At 45.9% G+C, this 26,872-nt stretch overlaps 1 protein-coding gene across 10 annotated transcripts in view; it reads left to right on the top strand.

Moving 5' to 3' along the window:
- The window catches only part of CNNM2 (cyclin and CBS domain divalent metal cation transport mediator 2), a 214,934-nt gene that overhangs the window by 153,312 nt on the left and 34,750 nt on the right, over nucleotides 1-26,872 (top strand). For 2 of the 10 annotated variants that reach the window (XR_005583213.1, XR_005583214.1), the window contains exons 6-8: nucleotides 2,209-2,274; nucleotides 6,810-6,994; nucleotides 9,183-14,065. The exons of 3 other annotated variants lie outside the window; for them this stretch is intronic. Coding sequence is in view for 4 of the 7 variants with exons in the window: in XM_039483018.1 (XP_039338952.1) it covers nucleotides 2,209-2,274; nucleotides 6,810-6,994; nucleotides 9,183-9,392 (461 nt within the window). In the remaining 3 variants the exon portion in view is untranslated. Of the gene's footprint in view, nucleotides 1-2,208; nucleotides 2,275-6,809; nucleotides 6,995-9,182; nucleotides 14,709-18,509; nucleotides 18,655-26,872 lie in introns of those variants that run through there. 5 more of the 10 variants (XM_039483020.1, XM_039483021.1, XR_005583212.1 and 2 more) reach the window with 4 other exon arrangements.

A 26,872-nucleotide genomic window follows, 5' to 3' on the forward strand; every position in this document is an offset into this window, starting at 1 on the left:
GTCTTGCAGTTACATTCTGCCAACCTAAAATTCCTTGAATGGCTTCAAATGGAGAAGTTTTTCGTCACTCACACAGAAATTTGTTTCTGGTGTTACAGGAGCAGAATGCCTTCCATGTTCCACCCAAGAAATAGCTGCAATTCAAAAGTGGGTTAATGATCTCAGTATATATTGTTAAATGGCTTTGAAAGCCTTTAGGATGAAAAGTACTCTATATAAATAAGGTATTATCATTTCCTTGTAAGAGCATATGATTAGAATAAATTCCAGAGACACAAGCAATTCTCTGGAACATTTGTGATGTAAGCAGTAATCTATGTTGCCATTTAGCTGACATTTTTCTGAATATATGTTAGCAATTTCACATTCAGAGTAGGGAGCAATTGTTCCTTGATTACGCATGCTGAAGTTAAATAGATCTTACTGCCACCCTGTAGGTTTTTGAACCGCAGATTTGCTAAAGCACAGATCCTTGGAAGAGTTTTGTCTGTGCTCTAGAAACAGAGGGGTGTGTGTGTGTGTGTGTGTGTGTGTTACACGCATCAAGGCTCATCTGACATATACCAACACTACACTGGAAAATCTTTCACAGCTACTCCTTTTGCCACTATTATTCAGTGTGAACTTCCTAGTGTTCTTTCTTTGCTGGCATACTCTGGGTTCTTCCCTCCGTCAGTCCAGATGTCACCTGTCTTTTTAGGGATCCCACCACTCTACCATAGATCGTGTCATTGTACCTTTCCCAGGGTGGGCCCTCCTACTCTGAACTGCGTGTTGGTCTTCCCCTCACCAAACTCCAAGTGCATACGTCTGGGGGTTTTAAATTGACCACTAGTGGCTCTGTATTTGTTACTTTTCCTACAGTCCCTTTTCCAGTAGCAAAGCAGTTAGTTTGTGGGTGCATTTTTCTGTATGTTAAGAGAGTACATTTCATTATGAGATTTTTATGTCTTATGGCACCCAGAGTCCTGCGTTGGTGGGATGAACTCTTACAAATAAAATGACTGGGATTGCTCCATGTAGGTCTGGAAGCTGTTCCCCTCAGCACTCTGGGTAATAGCCAGAAAGAGGCACTGCAGCGCAAGAGTAGGTGCTGTTGCCTGTCTCTTTAAGACTCCTAATCCCTAACAGCCCTCATGCCTCTGTTTCCCCCTCTGGAAAGTGACGACAATGCAAGGGTGCTGAGGCTTAAATGTCTGTAAAGTCCAGTTTGAACTGTAGATGGAAAGTGCTACATAAGTGCAAATTATCACTATTAAAGTCACTATAAAATCATGACTGGCTTGGAAAAAGTAAATAAGGAAGTGTTATTTACTCCTTATAACACAAGAGCTAGGGGTCACCAAATGAAATTAATAGGCAGCAGGTTTAAAACAAATAAAAGGAAGTATTTCTTCACACAATGCACAGTCAACCTCTGGAACTCCTTGCCAGAGGATGTTGTGAAGTCCAAGACTATAACGGGGTTCAAAAAAGAACTAGATGCGTTCATGGAGGACAGGTTCATCAATGGCTATTAGCCAGGCTGGGCAGGGATGCAAAACCATGCTCTGAAGTGTTCCTAGCCTCTGTTTGCCAGAAGCTGGGAATGGGTGACAGAGGATGGATCACTTGATGATTCCCTGTTCTGTTCATTCCCTCTGAAGGATCTGGTGCTGGCCACTGTCGGAAGACAGGATACTGGGTTAGGTGGACTATTGGTCTGACCTAGTATAGCTGTTCTTATGTTCTTCACCCTAAAATGGCTAAACTTGGACAATTGCAGGCTTTTTTTGATGGTCTGATAAAAAGAATTTGAAAAATGGTGAAATTGATCCTGTTTTTGTTTCATTTAGTTACCCAGTTGGGTCTTCCCCCAAGATGACTTGCTGGGTTTTCATTTTTATTCCTCATCTCTTGGGCTAAAGTGGTTGCTGCTTTTGCATTGTGTACTGTTTTTAAATGAATGGGTCTTGAAATGTAAATTGAGAGCTCTGTATTGAATGGCACTTAGGATTACCAAGTGGAATGTATGTAGTTTTGCTGATTTATTTATTTTTAATTATTTCTACAAATTGCCTAATCAGCTTTTTTTCCCCCCTTTTCTTTTCTGCAATTGATTTGTGCTTCTGGTTTCTTCGAAGAGTGTGAATTTACTCTTTCCCCTGGCAAGTGTGGAGAACTGTCCTGCCCAGTCATGGTCTCACCCTTTTTCTCTCCCTTTTCTAGTTCCCTTGTCCCTGTCTCGTACCTTTGTTGTCAGCAGAACAGAATTATTAGCAGCAGGTTCTCCAGGTAAATCCGCATTCTTCTTTTTCATCATTCTTGTGCCTGCGCTGACCCAATAAAAAGCCAGTTGCAGTCTGTATTTGTCTGACCCTTTTACTTGTTAGAGAGAAGTTCAGCCAAGAGATATGCCTAACAGGTAAGTATCCTAAACTTTCATTTATGACTAATTAGTAGCAAACTTGCAGACACTTTTTTTCATTTTGATGTAATAACTTTTTAAAGAGAACGTATTTGGTAATGGAAAAGGTCCTTGCTTCTCTTACTCCTATACTGATGCAGTATCAGGGTGATTTTTTTTTTTTTAAAGATAATATTCTGGTCCCTAGCCTGGGTTCATGTAAAAATGTACAAAATGGCTCAATTCTGCAGAAGATGGAGTTAAAATGGAGGAAAGCATACTGCTGAACTGCCAAAAATAAAAAATTTAACTCCAAACAAAATTTAAATTGTATTGTTCATACACAGACTATCCCGTTTCACATGCTCAAAAACTCTGTTGTCTTCAAAATTGATTTATTTCACAGATTTCCATGGAGGCTTATAAATAAAGCCAAATTTGATCGTTCTCCCAATAGTGGTATTTAAGTTATTCATACACGTAATGTGTGAATGAGAGATATGGGAAAAATGTGGGGATTGGGTTTTTTGTTTGTTTTAAGACCATGTATTACTCAGATGACTGAACTTGAACTAATTTTGCCTAAACTTCCCCAAAACATTTCACTTGAGGGTTGAGACCAAGTATGGAATATGTCAGGCCAAAAAGAACTTGTTAGGGGCATTTGTGAATGATTGGAAACAGGGAGGAGAGGAATCCAGAATGGAAGTTGGAAGCCAACCTTACCTATAGTGAGCACCATGGGTGCCTTTTCTAGTTAGGAGATAAATGAAAACGTTACCCGAGGGAAATGGCAGAGTGTACTGGAATGACTGTTCCTCAACAAAGGCTGAGCTGTGCTGAAATTTTGTCTTCCATGAAGTTACCTTGTTCATGTTAATGCCTCTGTCTCTCTGTACCTCTGACTGGAACATGAACAGGACAATGTGTGTGTTCTTAAAAAAACAAAACCGTCCCTTTTCCCCCAAACTTTAATGTACAAAACAAAAGTGGGGAGGGATAGCTCAGTGTTTTGAGCATTGGCCTGCTAAACCCAGGGTTGTGAGTTCAGTCCTTGAGGGGGCCGATTTGGGGTAAAATATGTCTGGGGATTGGTCCTGCTTTGAGCAGGGGGTTGGACTAGATACCTCCTGAGGTCCCTTCCAACCCTGATATTCTATGAAAGGAGGCATTGGCCATTTCCTGAGCTTTTGGTGTTTATGCGGCATCTACTCCCTGGGTTTTTCCTCTCTCTTTTAAACTTTCTGCTATATTTTACCCTCTGTCCTGAAATTAGTATTATGCACATTCCAAACAAACTACAGGTTATTGCCCTGCGGGGTTTTTTTCATGCCCAGTTAAAGTTTCCAGCGGCTAAAATCGAAGGGAAAAAAGTTTAATCTTTCTTTAATTAAACTGTTTGATGGCTTTATTTTTTTTCTTGAAACTCTGCAGCTTTGATTATCTTTTTTGCTCAACTATTTTGCTGTGCCCAGATCATCTTTTTTTTTATTTTTCCATTTTACAAATGAAATGTACCCCTCACACTTGCAAACTCTTTCCAGTATAAATGCCAGACATTTTTTCCTAGATTTTTCCCACTGAAAGAAATAAAATAATAATAGAAAATAATAATGGGGGGTGAGAGGGAGAGAATATACCACTTGAAATGAAATCATATAGTAACCCTGGTTGCTATAGCAACTGACAGTGCAGCTCCATGTCAGTTGTGTTGCTGAACATGTGGTACAAAGGAGACTGTACCAGGGTTCTCAGCTGCGGTATTGGGGCATTCTGAAAAAAGTTCCATTGTGTTAATCCCAAAAGCTGTTTGGTTTGTGCCTTTCTGTAGGAATCTGGGAAGACCCAAGCTTTCTAGATCTGAGCTGACCTGCTTGCAAGGGGGCGGGGAATGCACTGTTCTTCAGAGAACATGGACCTGTCTGGTTTCTTTCTGTTTCCTCACTTCTTCATGCACACTTCCCCTACCCCCAGAAACCTCTGCACATGCACACCTGCATGCCCTCTCCTCCTCGCTTGCCACCATACTTCCTCTGTCCCTTCCTTTTTGTGCTCTCCTGCATGCTGGCTGTTCCTGTTCTGGCCTCTGCCTCCAGCCACTCCATGGTTTTCGCACATGCACTCTTTCCATTCCCTTCCCCCCCCTTCAGTCACCATATTTTTCTAATAATATCCTTACCCTTCATGAATGAGGATTTCAGGAGTCCATGTCAGATTCACACTGATGCAGAAGCTACTTTACACAAAAAAACTTTCTTCCAAAAACTAGTGAGGTGCTGTTCTTGCCACAAAATAGGCATTTTGTGCATCAGTATGGGAAAGCAAAGGCTGACTGATTTGGTCTGTTGACAGAATGATGGTATATGGTCAGGCTACTTTCTGTGAAGAAAGATGCTTAGTAACGTTGGGTTGCTTCTGATAATAGCCATTGTAGCCTTATAGTCGTTTCCCAAGACGTATCCACATGGAGGGCTGACAGAAATCTGAGTCTAAGCTTGGCATTGCTTCTAGAGGCCAAAATGATTGCCCCACCGATGGAAATTGCAGCACAGAATTGCCTGTTTCTCAAAACCTTTATTTTCCTCCTTGCTATTTTGAAAAGAAAGATGTAAAGTAGCCACGGGATTTTAAAAGCAATTGGCAAATGGAGGGTCACTTCAGTTCCATCGTAAGCCAGGAGGAGTCTGAGATGCTAAGACTATAGAAAGAGATAAAAGGTAAAAGAACACAAGAAGTGAAGAAGCACATTTCATTCTTCTGCAAGGATGGCATGGTTTGCATATCCATGTGGCCAGTGCAGAGAGTGGGCTGTGCTGCCCATGACAAGGCAGATCTGTGTCCAGCCGCCAAGGAGGGCATTAAGAATTTTATGATTAAGTGAAGGAGACAGTGCCCAGAGCACTGAGAAACCTTTTGAGATCAAAGCTCCTTTGTAGAAAAGCTCCAGCTGTCAAGATGCTGTTCTGCTGGTTGGTAAGTCAATGCAAAAAAGCTTTCACCGTGACATCTTAAAGTGAGACCTCTCTCTTGGTGCACTGGCTACCCAATGAGCTCTTCAGAACAAGCCAAGTTTAGCTTTGATTTGGAATTGATGAACTTTGGGTCTGGTAGGGACCAAAACCCACTAATCCTGTAGATAATCTGTATCTTGATCAGCACACGGTCCCTTCCAACCCTGTTATTCTATGATTCTGTGATTTGCATCCAGATAGGGAAGAAGACCTGCTAAAAGTCTTGGGAAGTTGCATTTTGTAATGTGTTTCTGTGGGCACATCTTCACAGCAAAAAACCCATCTGCAGCAAGTTTCAGAGCCTGGGTCAGCTGACTCGGGCTTATGCTGCAAGGCTAAAAATTGCAATGTAGCTGTTTGGGTCTGGGCTTCGAGACACAACCCCCTCGTCAGGTTTCAGAGTGTGGGCTCCAGCCTGAACATCTACACCACTATTTTTAGCCCTGCTGTGCGAGCCCAAGTCAGTTGACGTGGCCTCTGAGACTCACTGCTGCGGATTGTTTTTTGTTGTTGTTGCTGTGTAGACACACCTTGTAGGGCCCCAATCCATGTAGGGCATTGAGTTGGTGGAAACTTAAGGAAGCAAACACCATCTTACAAAGAAAGCAGCATTTTAGTATTTTCATAGCTTAAAGCCAGAAGGGATCATCAGATCTACTGAAAACAACTTTACAGTAGGTAAATGATGGCCAGGGCACCCTCCTGGGATGGTCACAGTGCTTCGGTAGGCCAGTGAAGCGCAGCAAGAAGCTGATCAGTCATGATTTTGCCATACCCAGGGAGCAAGCATGCCAAGGCCTTTCCAGAATCTGGGTGTTTCTCCACAGAGTAGAGTAATTCGCTCGTTGCACTGTGTCACCTGGCTGACAGAGGTTCTGTACTGCATCAGCCCACGTTATCCCTTCAAACCCTGAGCCATGGCAGGTGTCAGGGAAAATATTTCAGAAACAGATGAAATAAAAAGAGAGAGCACTTTGGCCCATTCAAAACTCCGTCACTTAGCATTCCCTCGGCCTCTAAAGGTGGATGCAGCCTACCTTGCGAAGCAACCAGCTGTGATATAGTAGAGGCCACCCCTGTGATGTAGGTGAAATGTACTAAATGATATAATGAAGTAAATCTTGGTAAATGGCTCCAAGGTCCCTGGATGAAAGGCACTGTACACTGTGTGTGATCATAATCATTAACAGCTTATCCTAGCTATACTGATGTCACGAATTAGCTTGGGATTTAAAATGTCCTAACTCTCATGGTAATTTTGCTGCTGAACTGTACTTTGTGTACTCAATGACTTAAGTACCGGTGCAGTCCTCCATGCTATATCATGGGTTAACAGATGTCTTTGAGAACCAGCTACTAACCGTTTCCTGCTTTATTTAAAAAGTTTCTCTCTCTTCTTTCCTATTCTTCAGCTGAAAACAAGTCACCCCCTCATCCTTGTGGCTTGAACCATTCGGACTCTCTAAATAGAGGTGATCGCATTGAAGCGGTGACACCAACGTTGGGGAGCAGCAACAACCAGCTGAATGCATCTTTCCTTCAGGTGTACATCCCAGACTACTCAGTGAAAGCACTCTCAGATATTCAGTTTGTCAAGGTAGGAGAAGAGACAGCCGGGTTCCCTCTCAGAAATGCTGCGCTACCTTGCAGAGCTGAGAGGCGGGGGAGGGAGATGGCAGATCTGTTATGTCCTTGAGTTGCAAAGAGGAACTAGGATTATGAAAGCAGCAGTCATTTTAAACTGCCTGCTTTCCCCGGTTTCTGCTGCTGTTGACTTTCCTCCAGTGCTCGGTTTGGACAGTGAAATCGGACTGGTCACTTCACTTTCTGGTTACCAGCACTTAAGAGGAAGCTTTAAAAAAAAAAAATTCTTTTCCACTGGAGTTAGTCTTGAAAGCCCATCTATTGCTGTGAAGTTTTGTAAAGCCTTTTGAACAATCTGAATCAGCTCTCAGTAGTTGAAGAATGAAGAATTTGGTGGTAAAATTGATTCATTTCATTTCTAACTAAAAACTGGCCCAGAATGTAACTTGGGATCCAACCTGCCTCCCAGCTTGTCCCCCTTCCTCAACTTTGGAGAAGTCTTGACTTCATCTCTGCATCTGGACTTCCCATGTCAGGCCCACCTCTTGTGCTAACCACCGCTGGGCACGTGCATATTGCTCTGTTCTTCAGCTCTCTGTGTCCCATCATGCTAAGCAGGCAAGGTGCTGAAATGAGTATAGATCTTGTGGGATGAGCAGACCAATGTGATGGAACCGGAAATTCAAACCTAGCTGAAATCCCCCTTTAGTTAAGGGAAGCTGGTATCCCACTATCCCAGAATGATCATGGTGCTTAGTTGAAACAAAAATATTTTCAATTGGTTACTTACATTGAGACTTTCTTTCGAAGCACACAGCTCAGACAGTGCACTTAAACTTGTTTTGCCCTTTGCTGCAGTTAATCAGATATTCAAACTCTTTAAATAAGGGAGAGAATAAAAAAAATCTTTTTAATGCTGGAGATGTTGATTATGGTCCCAGATATACTGGGAATAAGATTTAAAAGTGGTGATGTCTAGACACACGCTCCAACCAGCTGATGCACTGAGTCTTACAGACTTACATTAATAAGGGTTTAATACTGGCCAGGGTGAATTGAGAATTCAGTGTCAGTGTTACAGGCCCGTGTTATAGACTGCAATGACCAATTATTCCTTTGTATTGAGAGGCAACCCAAGGTTATGTTGCATCCACATGCCTTGAAATTGCTTTGTGAGATACGATCCTAGTGAGCGAGAAGCAGAACTCCTTTCCCACCTCCTTCATTTCCCCAACCCCCATGTCAATCAGTTGTTGCTGCTCAGAACTTGGGGTCATCCATACACTTACATCATTTCAGACAGCGACAGCTGATATAACTGGGAAGGTGAATCCAACGCAGTGCAAGGGGATTGCTCGCTGTTGTCAGGAAGGAGTTCCCCATTTCCCCATGTGTAGCATGGCACTACTGTTAGTGGGTTTGCTTTCCTCTGGAGCATCAGGTACCAGGGCAAGGTATTGAGATATTTGACCGATATGCTGACTCCAGTATAGCAAACCCTAAGTTCCAGTTGGCTTACCAACAAGCTGGCTAATTTCAGATATTTTTCAAATGGCTAATTTGATGTTGGCCCAAAGGTCAGATTTTACTCAGGCAAATGCCCATTGGCATCAGAGCAAGGACTTCAGGATTTGACCCACGCTGCACGTGAGACCATGAATTGCTGAACTATATCAGAATTGTAAACCTTGTTTGATTCACTTCCTGCAGAGGGCTCTAAGAGTCTGATCCCAAGCGTATTGAAGTCACTGGAAAGACTCCCATTGACGTCAATGGGCTTTGGATGAGGCCCTCAAAATTTGCATCTCAACATCAGTGGCTTTTAGCTAGGAGTAACTAAAAATCTCTTGGGCCTCTTGAGAGTCTATCCAGTGAGGCAAATCCATGCATCACAACCCTGAGACCGGACAGAACCACGTGGCAACATTATCATCACAATGTTGTGTCACGTTGAATTGTCACCACATCATGATATTAAGTTAGGATTCTCTGTTATCCTGCTAGGCTTGCAAAACTCAGCCTTGTCTTGTAGAAAGTGGAATGATCCCATAAAAAACAGGGCTGAAAGGAGAATTTTGTAAGAGGAGAGAGTTTATGTTCATAGTGTGTCCTATAGGACACCAGCATTAGAAACCAAAGTGTTATTGTGTCTTTTTTGTGTGTGTGTTTCCCACCCCACCCCCCTTGTGTGCATGAAATAGATCTCAAGACAGCAGTACCAAAATGCCCTGATGGCATCCCGGATGGACAAGACACCTCAGTCCTCGGACAGTGAAAACACTAAAATCGAACTGACTCTTACTGAGCTGCATGATGGTTTGTCGGAGGAGACGGCAAACCTGCTGAATGAACAGAACTGCGTGATGCACAACAAGTCCAATCACAGTATGCATAGCGAAGGCTCCATCTAGGAGCTAACAATCTGCATCCTTTCCCACCCATCACTTCAGCAGGACCAGTCATCGCTCCTTCTTGACTGCAAACGCTCTTAGTATGTGCTTGCAATGCTGTGCTGCATCCAGTGTTCTGAGACCAAAGACTTAGCGCCCTTCCTGGGAGCAGAAGAGGAAGAAACGAGAACACAGCAAGACAAAAACCAAACAAACATTGGGCATGGTGAGTGCCCCTTGGAGAACGATGGGATTCTTCCTCGCAAAGTAGAATCGTGTTTATTTTTTCAGCCGTATCTTTGACCCTCATTGGTTTCCCCTCCTTCCTAGATGCACGGAGAAGTTTTTAAAACTGCTCTGATTATTTTTTCAAGAGAGATCATGTTTTTAAAAAGAATTTTGCAGAGTTTTAAATGGTTGCTGAGCCTCCCCTCCCCCGAATAGGCTCTGTTGTGACTTTGTGAATCAGCTCCAGTGTCATAGACCTGTTTCCACCCCTCCTTTTGGTCCTGTCTGTTTCCCTGTTGTTAAAACAGCAACTGGTACCCATATGTATTTGTGTCCTGAGAACAAAGAATGGATGAGACTTCAAGGAACTTGTGGCTTAGCAGTATGGAAGTTTGGGGGAATGGGCATTATTTTCTCCCCAGTTGAGCTTCAGGGAAGAGGTAGTTATTTTGGTTGCATGTGTTCATAAATTTCAGACGGTTCCTTGTAAAACAAACAAAAAGATTTACAGTTTTGTAACCTCCACAGATGTTGTGTATTTTGAATATGAAGGTGGGTTTTTAATCGACATAACTGCAGTCTCATCAAATTACAGACCAGGATAAATTTCCCTAGTAGTGTACTGGGCAATTTTTGTCCCCCTGGAATTTGCATTAATGTTACTGGGAATCACATGGTCAAGTTCCCTGCCTCCCCTGCTGTACTGAAAGCGTGAACCCCAAAATGTCGAATCTCAGATTCTAACATACTGAAGTAGTCTGTGTGCCCTTTGCTTTAACCAAAGCATATTTGTAGGGCATGTTAAATAACTGGGATAGAATTCAGGACAAATCATTCCCCCAGTATTACTGTTCGTGTTAAGACAAAAGATGCTGCTACAACAATGTCCAAAGCAAATCCTCCAGGTGGCCCCTAAACCTTTGCCATTGCAAGATGGATTTCATGGTGGAGTGAGGGCCTTCCTGATCTCCCCAAAGACTGACCAAGAACTTCCACTACAAGCTTGATCTGTATTTTGTGGAGGGAGTTTGAGGGAGTATATTGTACTTCAGGGATTGGAGAGGTTAGTCTCCAGGCAATTCCCCTATTTTTGAGGAGCTGCTGGATTTCCTTCCCTCTTCCCTTTTATCTACTGTTCTTCTAGCTGTCCACAGTAGCGTCCTCCATGACTGCCATCAGTGCCACTCCACCTGCCCATCCCAGAGCCTGGCCTCAGAGTGGAGGGGAAATGCGTTCATTGGGAGGTCACTGTGTTGTATATTGTAAACCCCCAAAATGCAGAGTCTATCAGTGAGCAAATGCTGCATGGTGGTTTCTCTGTTGACTTTCAGTCTGTGCTGCTCAAAGAACATCCCGTGGCCTGATTGTTATGTACCATTTTCTTTCTTTACCCTCAGAGAAGCTTTACCTGACTGAGTTTAAAAGCAAAGCCCAGTTGCGGAATCCTCAGTGTCAGTGTTGCCTCCCCCTTCCCTTAGCCCAGGTGGGAAGCACCTTCTCTGTGGTTGTGAGTCAAGTTTGACTCCATAGTTGCATCTGTGCAAACGCGTTCTGAAAAGGTGCAAACATTTCACTGCAGCAGCTCCTTGTAGGAAGACAGATTATGTGGCTGCTGCATGGGGGTCTGTCCCATTTGCTTTAGGCCTTAGGAAGCATTTTGCTGTTTCCTCTGAGGAGGGGCCACAGATGGGTCCTCTGTGCCCCCCAGGGAGAGATGGCATGGGGCAAGGCAGTTCTTGGCCCCTTTCACAGAAGGTACTCTAGCCCTTTTGAGGGCAGTCAGTAAAGTCCCCCCAAGGGGAATGGTCGTTCCATGCATGGTATTTAACATGTGGAACCGTGAGACTGGGAAATTCGGCCCCGAAACTTAACTCCCTCATTTTTTAACCTTGTATTTTAAAAAATGCTGCTGCTTTTTCCTTTTAAACTATGTGCCTGTTGTCTCCTTCAGCGTTTTCTGGCCCACCCATTGGCTCTGGTACAGCGCTGTGAGAGAACCGCAGCCACCTGTGGACGTATGTGCCACACATGCCTCGGATGGAGCTGGCAACGTACAGGTTACCCAGCAGCCCCCCTTTAGCTGTCTCAAGGAGGGCTGCTAACGTTGCACCTTTTCTGCCAGAGCAGAGGGATGAAATGTTATGACGTTAACCCACATAGAAGAGAGATCTGTTCCCTTGCTTTGGTTGCCTTCATTTAAGCTGCCATTGTGCCCTAATGTTCCTGATTGTGAACCACTGTTGAAAACGATGCATAGCATGGTAATCCTGGGCTGCAGTATGCTTCGTGTCAAACCTGCTGAGTTAGGGCAGGATTCAGATGGAGGAAATTCTCTGCTGGGGAGATTTCTAATTTGATTGGATTTCTGGTTTTCATGCTGTATTGTGGCTTTTTTGAAAATATTTGTTCCTCTGTAACACAAACCACAAAAGCCATGTCATCCCAAAGGCGAGTAACTCCTGTCTCTGTCCGTGGGTCGCTAGTCCAAACTCTCCAGGCTGTTTTTGCAGAACTTTTCCCTTCACTCTTCCAAATTTGGTAAGAGAAGGTGAAGTAACTTTCATAAAGCTAGTTGGTCATGGGTGTGATTTTTATGGAAAACGGACATCCTCTGTAGGGGGACAGGAGCTCCCACAAATTGGCTTCAGGGACAAGGCATGCTGTCTTTCCATAGACTGGCTTCTGTGGAAAAAAATCCAGTCTCTCTGCTGTAAGAGTACATGGGGCTGTTGAAATGTGAAGCGGGGACAGTAGAGATGGGCTTCTGAGGGAAATGGCTACCAGGGCGTGGGGCAGGTGCCAGTGCCAGTGCAAGCAGAGGGACGACACGCCCAACTCAGGAACCAGTCTTAGTTTTTGAACCCGTGTTTGCAGAAATAGTGTTCCTGCTATTCCTGCTGCAGTGGAAATCCCCAGAGCTTCTCCTGTGCCGTAAGCTTCCTACCAGAGCAGACATAGCGCTATGTGAGTCTCCGCTTGGCTGTCCAAATTCAGGGGTGCTCAGGTTCTAGATGCTACGGTACAGTGCCATGCACACCCAAAGCAGAGCTGTCTGTCAGTCACTGTCATGAAACAAGGCACCAGCTGAAAGCTTTGGAAATCATTGGACTTGACTTCAGTCCTTGACCCTTTGCAAGGCTTTGATTTGTAGAAAGGATACGGCATCGTTCAACATTGGCTCCTGTGGCCTGTATTGTTGCCCTCTTCCACCTGCATCGAAGTGCAAGCTGAAGTGCAGAATCCAGCTTATTAGCTGGTGGTCTCTGGGAGGCAGGAGGGCGTGCCACCACGGAGTCCTATGTCAATACACTTTTTGCACAAAAGTTCTTTGAAGTGAGGTTTTCAACACTAATATCTTAAATGCACAACTGTGAATTAATTTTTACACTCCTGTTGGGTGAATCCTGTTTGAATGAAATGAACCTGAATCTGTTGTCACCGTGATTTTTAATTCTGTGTATTGCCAAATCTTTGTAAAGAGTGAAGGAATGTTCTTGCTTTATAATGAGAAGCTCTCTCTCCAAGCAAGACTGACTCTGGTGGCACAGAGATCAGATGAAGCACATGAGCTCTGAGTGTGGAGGTGGATTTAGCATATAACCTTTCCCTTCTGCAGACCCTACTCACAGGTGAGAGTTTGCAGGGCCCTCATTATTCTACTTGCCCCATGTCTGCATCCCAAAATCCCTGCACAGTGGGAGGCCCTTCCCCAAGGATTGCTTAGCACTGGGTTATAGCAGAGAATGAAGGCCAGGATTAAGGTACAGCAGCAGAGGTGTGGGATAGCCCAGGATTGGCATAGCCGGTGCAGCCTGAGATTGATGTGCATTGTCAAAGTTAAGTGGGGGACCCAGGACTGGCATAGCAGGAGGTGCTATAGATCAGGGATGAGGTACATCAGCAGAGCTGGATGGGGCAGGCTTGCATGGTACTTCCTTGCCTTGGTTGTTGCTTTCATTCCCATACAATTCTCTCTCTGATTTCTCCCAGGCCATTTTGTGTCACTGTTCCTATACTGAGCTCAGAGTGGTGCCCAGTATTGTTTCCATATGTCGCAGTCAAAGTCTAACCTGGCTCCACATTTAGCAGTGTGGTGGTCATGCCATATGCACACATTTCCTCCAGACTCTCATTCCTGTTCACATGCCCTTGGCGTTCACCTCTCCTGGGGAGAAGGCATGTGGGGAGGGGGAAAAGGGAATGGCACCTGGGAGACCCACTAACATCTCCCCGTTGCTGCTCCTTACCCCGCAATGGGCAGGCACTTAAGCAGGCTGGGATTTGGCCTTGGAGGAGGTATTCTGTTTGAAAGTGGCTCAAAGGAAAATGGAGTGGCTGATTGGACAGCAGCAGTGCTCCGCCCCCTTTGGTTGCCATGGTGCTTCATGTGATCTCTGTGGAGCTCAGCCAGAAGAGAAGTGGTTGTGAATGGCAGCTGGCAGCATGTCTCCTCGCTAGCATCCCAGGTAACTACCCCGTATGACAGAGGGGATGACCAAGTTCTCCAGGACCTGCTGGGAAATGCAACTTCCTCATGCTGATATAGAATAGACACAAATCATTCCTATGTGATATACGTACCATATGTTATAGGATATCGAATACACAAATCATTGGTTTAAAACTAGTACCTGTGTACCAGTTGTTACGTTATCCAGTGTCTGGATTAGTTTAGAACTAGCAAACTTGGGGAAGGGTGGGTGTTACCATTACAGTATCTTTGTTAACATTATAACTTGAGACTTTATACTGAAGGTGTCTGACTGGCATTAATATGTTATATAGAAGTTTGTATATTGTAGACTTTAATGCCATAACTGGGGTTTGCTCAATAGCACTGTGTGAAACAGACCTTGGACTTGGTGTACGTCATGCTGCTTTGGCTTTGTGTGTGTTGTTCTTTTTTTAGGCTGTCCATCGTGTGGCTTCAAAAGGATCCAAAGAAATATTTGGTCCTTGGATTGAAAGAACAATAGGGGCTTGGCCTCTTCTGACCGGGAAATAATCATCTTAGACATAGAATATCAGGGTTGGAAGGGACCTCAGGAGGTCATCTAGTCCAACCACCTGCTCAAAGCAGGACCAATTCCCAATTAAATCATCCCAGCCAGGGCTTTGTCAAGCCTGACCGTAAAAACCTCTAAGGAAGGAGATTCCACCACTTCCCTAGGTAACCCATTCCAGTGCTTCACCACCCTCCCAGTGAAAAAGTTTTTCCTAATATCCAACTTAAACCTCCCCCACTGCAACTTGAGACCATTACTCCTTGTTCTGTCATCTGGTACCACTGAGAACTGTCTAGATCCATCCTCTTTGGAACCCCCGTTTCAGGTAGTTGAAACCAGCTATCAAATCCCCCCTCATTCTTCTCTTCTGCAGACTAAACAATCCCAGTTCCCGCAGCCTCTCCTAATAAGTCATGTGCTCCAGCCCCCTAATCATTTTTGTTGCCCTCCGCTGGACTCTTTCCAATTTTTCCACATCCTTCTTGTAGTGTGGGGCCCAAAACTGGACACAGTACTCCAGATGAGGCCTCACCTTGATAAGTGATGCCAAAGGCCAAGTGGTTTATCCTGGCAGAATTATTGCAGAAAGTAGCCCTTAGTCTGGTTCTGACTAGGGGGCAAAGCGAGCACCTGTGTGGGAGATCTTAAATGAGTAAGTAGCGGAAGTGCTTCACTGCTATGCTGCGCGTCTGCGCGTTAGTCCCGGTGCACCTCCCTTTGTGGTCTCTCTGGGGAGAGCTGCTTCTGGAGTGTTGCTATCCCAACGGCACCCTGACATGATGCGGCAGCTCACATGTAGCAAGTGAGGACTGGCGTTGAGGAGCCTAATAGCAATACCTAGGCTTGCCTCATTTACCCCCTCCGCCAAATTATTATCAAGGTTTCTCCTCGTTGCCCTGCTTCTGCCCCTCTCCTCCAAAAGGCCACTCTTCATGTTCTGTTTAATCTCTCCACCTTTTGCTTCCCTACTGTGCTAGCTGCCCACACCATGAGGGCATGTTCCGCGTGAGGCACATTCTGGCTATGGTGCTTCCCTCTCCTAAATAGCACAGGTTAGATTTTCAGTTTGGATTTCATGTGTTTATTGCTTTTCTACATTAACACCTGGGCAACTGAGCTTGGGGTGGCTAGAGCATACCTTAGGGGAGAAGGGGAAAGACCTCAGCAATGCAGGAAATCCCAGCTTCTTCCCTCCTGAGCTGGGGAAGGTGAATGTAGGAGGCATGGAACTAAGGTGATGCATCCAGCCTCTTGCCCAGTGAAGAAGCCTGGTTTGAGATGTTTACCTGTCATTAGCACTGACTTCTGGCTCAGGTAAGACACATTAGACATTGTCTGAACACCTAATTTCTGTGAGTCACATGGAGCCCTCTATTCCGTCCTACCCACCCCCATTCACACGCTGCTTTAAAGTCTCACCTATGGATGGGATCAAACCCGTAAAAACCTACAGTGTGTGTATATTAGTGGATTAAACTCCATTGCCTGGTTTTGTTCTTGTCATATCTTCGTCTGCAAGCCAAGATGACTGTTAATTAGTCATTTTTGCATCCCTCGCGTGTGATTCCATTATAACGTTCCTTCACATTGAGATAGGATTCTTGGGATTTCTGATTCTCCTTCCCCACCCCAAACCTATTGTTCATGATTTCTCCTGAGACTTTTAAGTTTGAACAGGACTAGCGGCTAGAATCCTACAGAGTAAAGTGCCTTCCCAGCTGCTGTGAAAATGCTATTAAGAAAATCTAATTCAGTTTTAGCCAAGTGCTTGCTGTTGAATCAATCCTTTGCCTCTTCTCTAAAGAATGGTTTGGAGGGTTATGAAGAAAACCTGTCTGTTGCAGAGTGGTGGTTGAGATTTTTATAAACACTAGTAATGGAAAGTCAGAGTCATAACATCAGCAACGGCAAAGAGGCTAAGTGAACAAAATCTGAGATTGCAAGCAGCTGTGACACTCAGGGAGTTACTGGGATGTGCTGGTATCTCTAGAGGTCTCTCTCCTTTGTGAGGCAGTGTTTGGACATAGGGCAAGTGAAGTCTGGTTGGCTAGCAGCATTTGGTTGATTTGCTCCTCTTAGAGCAAAAATTTATTTTCTTCTGTGCTGCAGATCTCAAGTGCCCCATTCTGTGCAGAAGTGTGTCAGCATGTGGGGGACGTTGTGAATTGGAGTCACTGCAGAACCCAGGTAGATGGTGTCAGGCAGGTAACCTGGGTTTTACACCTGTCATTGAAAGTGTAGCTACTTGCATTGATGCCTTCTGGGCCCATCCGTAGGTCAGTACCTCCAGCACTAAGAAGTTAATTAGGTTTGTGAGCATGTGTTCACAAAGGCAACAGACATGGGGTAGCTAGAGAATCTCCAACACAGTTCCTACTCGCTAGGGTCCATGTTCCATGGTTGGGCTGGGAAGGTTTTCGTTGCCGGAGTCTCGCTTAGGGAATGCATTCTGGCATTCTGGATCATCGTCTCTTGGTACGTGGACGCAGCATTCTGACACTGCTGCTGCTCTGACTGTGTCTAGTTCCCTGCCCTCCTCCCACTACTTTGGTTGAGTTTAGGGAGAAGAAGAAACGCCGCACATCTAGCCACATGCAGTTGCAGAAGGCTGTAATTGACTGAACTGTTCTGATCCTCTCCCCACAATAACTGTAGCTATCAAAGAGGGAGGGGACATCACTCAAAGATTTGCTGTCTTAGCTTTGCTGCACACTCACATGGCGGTTGGATACTGGGAACATCTCAGGACCTGCTCCTCCAACGCTAAAGGTACATCTACGCAGCATTTTGGAGTCCATGGGAGCGATCCTCCCTGCCAGGGGTGATAGATGTAGGCTAGCAGGGCTTGTGCTAGCACTCTAAAAATAGCCATGGTGGAGTTCAGGGTCTGAGCTCTAGCCCAAGCCGTGACTTCAAAGTGCTGTCTACACGGCTGCTTTTAGAGCACCAGCAAGCCCAAGGCTTGTCGTCCCAGGCCGGGAGGCTCACTGCCATAAGCTCCAAAACACTGTGCAGGCATAGCCGTCAAGTCCGATCCCGCATTTCCTGGCCTCAGAACTCCTGCTGACTTTAAGGGGCACAAGGATTGTAGGGTTGGGCCCTAAAGGGGTGAACTGCAAAGCTTTTGTTCATTCTTAACACTACTTGGGATCCCAGATCAGTAACTAAATCAAGGTGCAGATGTCTCCATGGCAAATTAATTTAATTTGGAAGCCAAACGATTGGCGAATATGCTCCTCTGTCACTTAACAGCCCAAGACCTCTGGTTCAACATTCAGCTGTCTGCAACAGCAGCTACATCTCCTAATCCCTAAACCCAAGCCATTCCCCTGCATTTAAGCCTTACTTTTGACTACATTTTGAAGTCTGTACTGTTTTTCTTCAACTTCTATTCATTAAACTTTTCCTTTTTTCACCACTGAAAAGCTTTGAAGTTCACCTTTAAAATGTATGCTCACAACTGTTTAAACTCACACAAGTGTCTTTAGATTATGCTGCTATTCCTAGGCCTTTTCACTATGTCTTATTTTCCATCATATGTGGTCTTCACTAATTGTATCATATTGTACATTACTCCGGTTTTTATCAGAGATGTAGTATTCTGACTACAGTATTTCAAATTGTGTACATAAACCCGAATAAGCACAAATGAAATCCATGAACCAAGTGTACACGTTTCATAAACCAATTGTCATATGAATGAATGTTATAATTATTCCAATTGTGTTGTAGATTTCCAATCTCTCCTATTTATTTTGTACCTGATTTATTTGTATATTTTGTGATTTTGTTTAAAAGCATTTTGTTTATTTCTGCTCTTTTTAGATAAATGATGATTTTTCTGTTGAACATTCCAGTTTATGCATTTTCCCTTCTCCATGTTTCATCTTTATTTTATTGAAAGGACAGATTGATAATTTCCTCATCGTGAGAGGGGCTGAGCACCTAGACTCCAGTGATGGCAGCAGATCAGGATTCCTTGTTGATCACAGATCATGATGAATGCTTCCCCAGCTTGTTGCCAAGAGTGTCAGAGGGCCTGATCTCACTCCCACAGAAGTCAGTCTTGCCACCGGCTCTTGTGGGACTGGATTGGGCCCAGAGCTATATATGTTAGAGACAGAAAAGACTCCCACGAGTGCATTCCTGTCTGTCAGAACGTTGAGGAGTTGATGGCACTGAACACAGGCTGACTAGCTCCTGGTGGAATGTTCCGTCGGGACACTTCTAGCAGGACTGGCCTTTTCTTCCAATATAACAGATTTGTTTGTCATTAAATATAAGTGATGTGTAATGTGCCCCTTACACTGTGTATATTGTAGGCTCTGCATTATTGTCAGCTGGAAAGCCAGCCAAGGGACTTGGGATGGCTTGCACAGCTGCTCGGTCAGATGTGTGTATGTAGAGTAGTGAATTACCATGTTACCTGCCTGTTACACCTCACAGACTTCATTCACATGATCTCTACTTAGATTGCAGAACAAGGTTTGATGGTAGAATTCCATAGACGCTTCGGCTGTGCAAACCCAGGTCTCCAGTTGAGGTAGATGGTGCATGTGGCTACTCTCTCTGCCCACACTCCAACTCTCTTTCCACACTGCACTGCTCCAGAAATGGCTTTTACTTGGACTCTGTTTGCCGAAGAAGGTGGCATTTGTTTGGCTTCTTCCCTGGAGCCATCATATTGATTTATCAGATGATGTCCAGGTGAAGGTTGGCCCACGCCACTGTCTCTCCCAGCTTTGGTGTTTGCTCTCAATGAGTGCTAGTATTTGTGACTAGTTCTCATGCCTCCCATCTCCCTGTTCCTCACATCCCTAATCATTTAGCCAAGTTCTAGTATTTAGGGCTGTCCCTCTTACCTCCCAGGAGCCTTTTTTTTTTTTTTTAACATCAAAATAAAACTGACCAGGACAGAAATTCTCAAGCAGCCCCATTTGGATTGTCTTCTTTTTAGTGGAGGCTGGTTTAATTCTTCGAGTGCAATATCCCTCACCCACTTGTGGCTACTGAACTGGAAGGAGCGTAACGCTGCCCCGGAGTTGCCTTTACTCTTTTTCCGTGCACTGAATTGTCAGTCCATCCCTAAGCATTATCTTGATGATGTGCGTCCATTCTTCTCTTCGGTATATCAAATAAGCCCCTGCCTTACTTCCCGCCCTCCCTCCCCCTTGTTACTGCAACCGATGGTATCAAAATCATCAGCGAAGTTTCCATGGTTTAAACAAACAGGTTTGTGTTGCGGGGCCTGGAGTTGGTTTCCGGTAACTGTCATTTTATACTCTAGACAAGGGATGACTTTAATAGACATGAATTATAATTAAAGTCAGCGGAAAAGCCAGGTGACTGCTGCTTAATGGCTGCTAAATGCAGTTCGGCTGGTTTCAGAACTTTCTTCATAGGTCTTCATAACCGACAGGCCTTGCATTCCTTTGTGTGCCTGCATGCATCACTTTCTGCTGAGCATCCCCAAGGACACATGAGGGAGGGAGGCTGCTAATCACCCCAAACAAAGGACTGCTTGGCATTCAGCTTTCTGCTCCAGTGAAACAGGGACTGGCCTTCGTCACTGCTTGGCCCTCCAGAATTACACATGCTCTGATTCTTAAGAGAAGGGTACTGTATCCAGAACAAGGGGTGACAGCCTGTTGTTAGCTTTTAATCAAGGGGCTTTTCATGACAGTCATATGCACAGGAGCGAGACTGTCTTGCAATGGCAGTGTTCGACTCACATGTACTAGTGGAGAAGCAGCATCCCCTAAGAAAGCAGGTCTGTGTCTTCCAGCCATTGCTGTGAGCGGCATGCAGGTGGTGGAACAATGTGTGGCATAGACATTGGGGCCCAGATCCACAAAAAGGTAGTTAGGCTCCTCACTTCCATTGATCTCAGTGGAAGTTAGGAGCTTAAATACACTTGTGGATCTGGGCCTGGGCTCCTAACACAGGTCAGCATCACCTTTTCTTTGTAGTGCAGTGGCTGTATTGTAGCTTCCTTGTTCCTGGAAATGATTACGTTCTGAGAGCATCTCTGGTTACCCTCAAGAGGGTCCAAAGAACTTTGTTGGTGGTAGCCTTAATGGATCACATATGTAGGTGCTGCTGTGGCTTGGAAGATGGCCACAGTCATTTTCATGCCCCCAGGAAAGTTTGCTTGGCAAATCTTGTTTCCAAGTATCCGCGGGGGAGGGACACTTACCCTGCAATATCACATTCTTCCCATGGTGCACGGCATTGTAATGTCATTGAGTCAAAGCCTGGAAAGTCACACAGCTGTTTCGGATTCTTGGCCCAGCTGTGTGCAGTAAAAGGCTAATGCACTGTAGCTTAGTCTAGACATTACTGTGAGCTGGACCTGCAGGAAGTTCACTGAAGCTGGAGCTAGCATCTAACTGAGTTATTTATAGCCAGCATTGTAGTGAAATGCAAACTGACAAATGTTTGTTCTGGGGGGGGGGACAATCTACTATTGTTGGTTTTAAGTTAATCTGAACGCTCCCCGTTGTGTTTAGAGATGTTTTCTCCTCTGCACTATAGCTCCTGGCTTAACCCTAATGCTGCGGGATCGTGCGGCATCTCTGGCGTCCACATTGGCCTCTGATTTGAATGGCCGCTTTGAGGCATCTTGCTACAGCCTGCCCTATGTGTGTCTTTGTGGGATGATGGTAGTTTGTCTGGAGGCAACGATCATGGCACCAGCAAGATGTGTAGTTTGAAGGAGAGAATTGAAGTATCAGTTGCCCAGTTGTCATAAAACCAAAGATGACAGAAACCTATCAGGGGCTTGTCCTTTATTGGTCATGGAATGCGAATGTTCTGGATCCTCACCTAGGCTTTAGGAGGCCCCACTTCAATGCATATTCAATGCTGCTTAATAGTTTTATGAAGCTACGATACCCGAGTTATGCGTGGCAGAGGGGTTCTTGGCCCATGTGCAGTTGTTCCCACCCAATGGTAGCAGAGAGACCAGACTATTTCCCTGTGCAGTGTTAATGTCTGCAGTGTTAATGTTGAGTTTTGAACAGTGCGCACTGTAGCATTCGTATGCATCAGGAGAAATGTTCCCGTTCTGGCTGCGGGGAGATGGGAGAGACCTTGTTCAGGGCATCTTGACCCTATCGGGCTGTAGTTCATGTCCATTCTTTAGGGGCCTGTTTATGTTCCTGTAGCATATTACACCAGCTATCAGATCGCCCTGCTGGGGAAAGCTGTTCATCTGCTCTTCTGGCTGACAGCCGCCCAGGCTCTGGCCTTGAGCTGTGATAAGGCCCACTTCCAAAAGTAGCATCTATCGGCTCCAGCCCAGCTTCATCACTGGGAATTCTAGCGAATGATTTTCAGGCAAGAATTCCATCTTGCAGCTTAATCTCCAAACAAGGCCAGAGCGAGGGGAGTTGGGGGCCGTTTGGAATAGACAGAGGCATGTCCCAGGAGCTAGTTCACTTGGGAAAGGGTTGACATGCTAAGGCAAGATTTGGGCCGCTTGCTGCTGGACGGCCAAACCGCATCAAGCAAACAAGGACTTGAAGAGCAAGAGTAAAGAGTTGCTAATTTCCTGGGTTTATGAAAAGCTTCTTCAGCCAGCTTGGGACTTTATGGCACATGCAGGAGCAGAGCAGAACTTCTTGTGGCACAGGGAGGGATCTGTGCTGCAGTCACTTTGAGTGTTCGTCTGACTCTTCCCACCACTTTCCCAGCAGCAAGTTAGGGTCAAATAGTTTCCATAACTCCAGCTCCTAGAGGAGGCTTCTCCACATCACAGAGTCATAAATAGTCTGTTTGGAAGTGGGCTATTTGTGGAGAGCATTTTGAAAGACAATGTTTTAAGCTGTTCCATCATCCCCAGGAAAACTTCAGGGACTCTCAATATGCTGAGCTAAAGCTTAAAAAATTCAAATGTCTAAACTTGGAGAACAACTTTTAAACATAGTAAATCCTGCCATGGCCTCATCTTGAAAGGGCCAGTGACCTTTCGAATCCTTCTTGTTCACTCTTCATTTTTTGTAGTATCTTCAAGCTTGGGAATTACTAGATCTGTCAGAGTGGGGTACAAGGAAGAGCCCCTCACAGACTTCTCCTGATTCCCACAGCAACTGGGAAAGGACAGTTAGGAGTTTCCATGGGCCTAAGCTACACAGGCCAGATCTGGATCCAAAACGCAAAAGGGAGAGATGCAAGCTCCATGGTTCTTGTTAGACCAATTCTGCAGCTACGGACCAGCCCCAAAGTCAGATCTAGTCCAACTTCTACCCTGGTGCAAGTGTTAAGATTTCACTTAAGGGGACAAGGTGAAAATAAGCTCACTTCAGTGCCATGGCGATTTGGTTACATTCCCTGTATGGTGTGCCTGTTTCTTTCCTCCAACTCTGTATATGGCTTCACACAGCTTGGTACCAAATCTCCCCAGGCGGCCTGCAGCCCTAGCTGCTCTGATCTCTCCAGGTGAATTTGTACTTGGGTCTTTGCCCTCCTACAACCTTGGGCTCAGCCCCAGATTTGATCTTGAGTCACTTTATACCCAAGAAACACCTGACAAAGTGAGACTTGAGCTGCCACACAGGGCACAGAAAGGGGGCTTGGCTTTTAGTTGACTAGAAAAGCTGCTGGAGCCCTTGACTGGACTGCAGTACCCAGGCAGCATCATTGCTTAGTAACTGCAAGTGCTGCAACGTCGCCACCCCCAGCCTGGCATGCTGGAAATACTCCATCGAAGCAGTTTGCAAAACACCATCTGTGAAACTTCTCACTACTGCTTTTCATGGGACAGACTGTGATTTCCCCTATCCCAGCCTCATGCCCCCTGAAACTAACCTACCTTGTCAGTGGCAGCAACATGGCTTGAACTGTGTTTCTCAGCTCCTACTTCCTCTGCTGGCTGTGCAGCAGCACAGTTCACTAGGCTTGTGCCAGGGCTTCCCGTTAGTTTTGCCGTGAGCCGGCTGCTGCTTTTAAAAGGGAAAGCTGTTCAAAACGCAGGAGCTACTCTCCACCCATAACAATACCAAGGTGAATTGTACTGTTGCATTAACATCAGTCAGCTACTTCAGTGGCCATTGATGTCAAGTAGGTAAACAGGTGAGGAGCCTGGAAACCATGCTAACCAAGGCCAGGATAATGGTGACAGGAGCTAAGCAGGGCTTGGGCCTCTCTCTGAAATACAGAGCAAAACCTCCCTTGCTTACAGCACTGGCGTTACTTCAACCATTCTGCAAGGACTCAACCCATGGGTCATGTCCCAAAATTTGGGGTGCCAGAATATGTCAGAGGATCATTCCAGCCAGGCTAAATTTGGGTGTGGCACTGTGTCCCCACTCTCACAAATTTGACCTGCCCATCATCCCCTATGGGGGCCCAGTCCAACCTGAGCGTTACTGCAACCTTGGAGGTCGCAACAGCTGGAGCAGTGAGCTAAGCCCAGCCAGTGCCGTGGGACAGGAGTCACCAGTGGGTCTGCACAGGGTACTTACTTAGTACGTTAGTGTGTCTAATCTATAGCAGGGGTAAGACGTATTTAGTAAGGCTTTAAGTTCCAGCTATTGATGGGGTGGCAACAGGCCATCAAGGTTTGCAAAGGGGTCTTGCGCCCATAAAAGGTTGAGAACCACGGGCTAGAAGAGTGAGCCGAGAACCTGGGCTCAGCCCATTGGGGGAGCGAGGGAGTGTTCAGATACCAATACACACAGTGGATTTTTAGCTCTATGACTAACCAGCCAGTGGGCTGCCTGTAAGATTTACTGGCCCCATACACACAGCACCACAGGTCAAGCTTATCACAGTCAAGAGCGGCCTTTCAGCCAGAAGCTGTTGAAAGATCAGCTGCTGTTGGGATTGGCCCCTCAATCTGCTGCACGTGAAGCCCCAGGTCGGGGTGGGGTAGGAAAGTTCTGAAGCAGTGGGATATTGCATCTTCTACAAGATTGTCTAGTAGCCTAACACCAGAGCAAGCTAGCCTCGATCCTCCAGGCCAGACACGTGACGTATGGCATAGAAAGACAGAGCAACTTCTTCTCAAGTGCCCATTCCAATACTGTCATTTCCCAAGCACCCTGCTTGTTAACTCTGTGAGCGATCTGAAGGCCATAATCCTCTCACGCTCCATTTTATTATTCATGAGCTGACCAGCTGGCGAGGTCCACTCTCCTGCACAGCACAACGCATTGTAATGTATCCTGCCCCTCTCTTCCAACACACCGGGTGTGGGTGGACAGGCTGTGACTTTCATAGCCCCTGAGCTGCCATACAGTGCTATAGTCTGTCCTTCAAGACAATTCTCAGTTTTCAGGATCTGCAACCTCTGGGCAGAGAGAGATGGAAGAATTGACTCTGGCTTAGAGCAAGACCAGTGGAATTCCAGCAGGGGGCAGCATAAGCCAAAGAACCCACCCTACACAGTGAGAAGCAGGACAGAGAGGAACCAAGTCAGCCATGGCTGGTCAAAGAGGAAGCCAAGGGCAACTCTGCCAATAGTGACTGGAAGCCCCTGCCTCACGGTGAACAGGCAGATGGTAGGGAGAGAGGAATGGTCCATATCAGGGTGCTGGGTCTTTCAGAACTCCTTTCGGGAGACCCCTCTACCCAGTGTGGCTGCTGGCGCTGAATCAGACCTTGCCTAAACTCCTGTCGGCTGCAGCCTGTGGCAGGACTGGGACAGCTCGTGATAACAGAGCTATCTTGTGAATGTGGAGCTGGAGGCTGCTGGCAGGTATTTTGTCCTAGGACTCAGCCTACAGGCCATTTCTTTGCAGCAGAGGGGTGGTGTCACTGCCCCCCCAAAAAGTTCACTTGCTTGGCTATCCCACCTCTTCCACGTTCAGTGAATTGTCACCGCCCACGCACTAACTACACATCCCTCAGCCTATGGGACTGGGACTGGGCCTGGCAGCAGAGTGACAGATTAATGAGCTGGTTGTGAGGCTGAAGGGTGACAGACTGCCAGTCTGCTTCCTAACATCCCTGCTGGGGGGAATGGGGGGGCAGAGGGTGGGTAGCTATGGCTAAAGGTGAGAGAGCATTTCAGTTACCACAGCTCATGCAGGACTTTGCTTCTCTCCCACCATTGCCATGGTGGGAGGGGGGCAGTGGTTTGTCTAAATGAGGCGCCTACCTGAGCTGATATCCCCTGACTTTTCAGTGGGCCATTGACTGATGGTCTGAAACAAGGCTGAGCGAAGTCAGCCTGCAGGGAGGGGTGGGGGTTTGACCTTTGTACGGCTAAGACCGAGGTGGACAAAGAAATTGCTCCGTGGTATGGCAGGGTCAGGCACAAAGTGTGAGACGTGCAGCGTGGGACTGTGATCCAGCCCTGGCAAAAAGAGGGACCAACCCTGAAAATCAGCTGGGCCATGTCTGCACTTGCATGACCAGGAACACTTTCTGTCCAGCCAGTCTCCTTCGCCCAACTTCTTCTGGCTGGAAGATTGGCCAATAGATTCCAGGGCCAGATGGGACCATTGTGATCATCAAATCTTACTGCCTGCATTGCACAGACCATAGAACTGCCCCAAACGAATTTCCAGAGGAGCGCTTTTAGCACAACAGCCAAGCTTGATTTTACAGTTGTCACTGATGGCAAATCCCCCTTCTTCCAACAATTGCTTACACTCACTCTCAAAAATGTATGCCTTGGGTCCAGTCTGAATTGGTCTAGTTTCAACTTCCAGCCATTGGATTATGACGTCCCTTGCGCTGGTAGAGTGAAAAACCCAGTAGTAGCTACTTATTCCCCATGTCATTGCTTACAACTGTATGCCAGGCTTGTCTGCAAGAATTGCTTTGGCAAAGCAGCGGGATGCGCCTGAGGACTCAATTTTGACTTTCTGTCCCTATGAGTCTATATAATGGTGAGTAAACACCTTAGTCAGGAAGTTACTTCAACAGGAAGAGCTGGTGGTGTAGCAGGGCTCCTCTTGCTGCATTTGTTGGTTGAGCAAGAGACAGTCACCCTGGTTTGTGGGGAAAGGGGAGTGTTGGCCCGTACTTCTGTGTCTGTGTCTGCTTTGATTGCATCCTGAAGTGGCCCAGAATATATTTAGAAGGAATTTGATGCGTTCTTAGTGCTGTCATCCTTTTTTACCTTTGGGTTCGGTGCACGGGGGAGGATGATATAAATTATATTAGGGGGATTGTACCGCTCTCTGCTGTGGACAGAATCATACCTGTGCCTGGCCATTCTGTGAGCTCCCTCCCCCTGGGAGCCAGTGTCCCAGGAAGATGACCAAATAAATAAAGTCTGCTCCAACTCCCTTGAGGCTAGAACCCCAAAGGGACTGA

The sequence above is a fragment of the Mauremys reevesii genome, linkage group 7 (assembly GCF_016161935.1).
Source record: "Mauremys reevesii isolate NIE-2019 linkage group 7, ASM1616193v1, whole genome shotgun sequence".
Lineage (NCBI taxonomy): Eukaryota > Metazoa > Chordata > Testudines > Geoemydidae > Mauremys > Mauremys reevesii.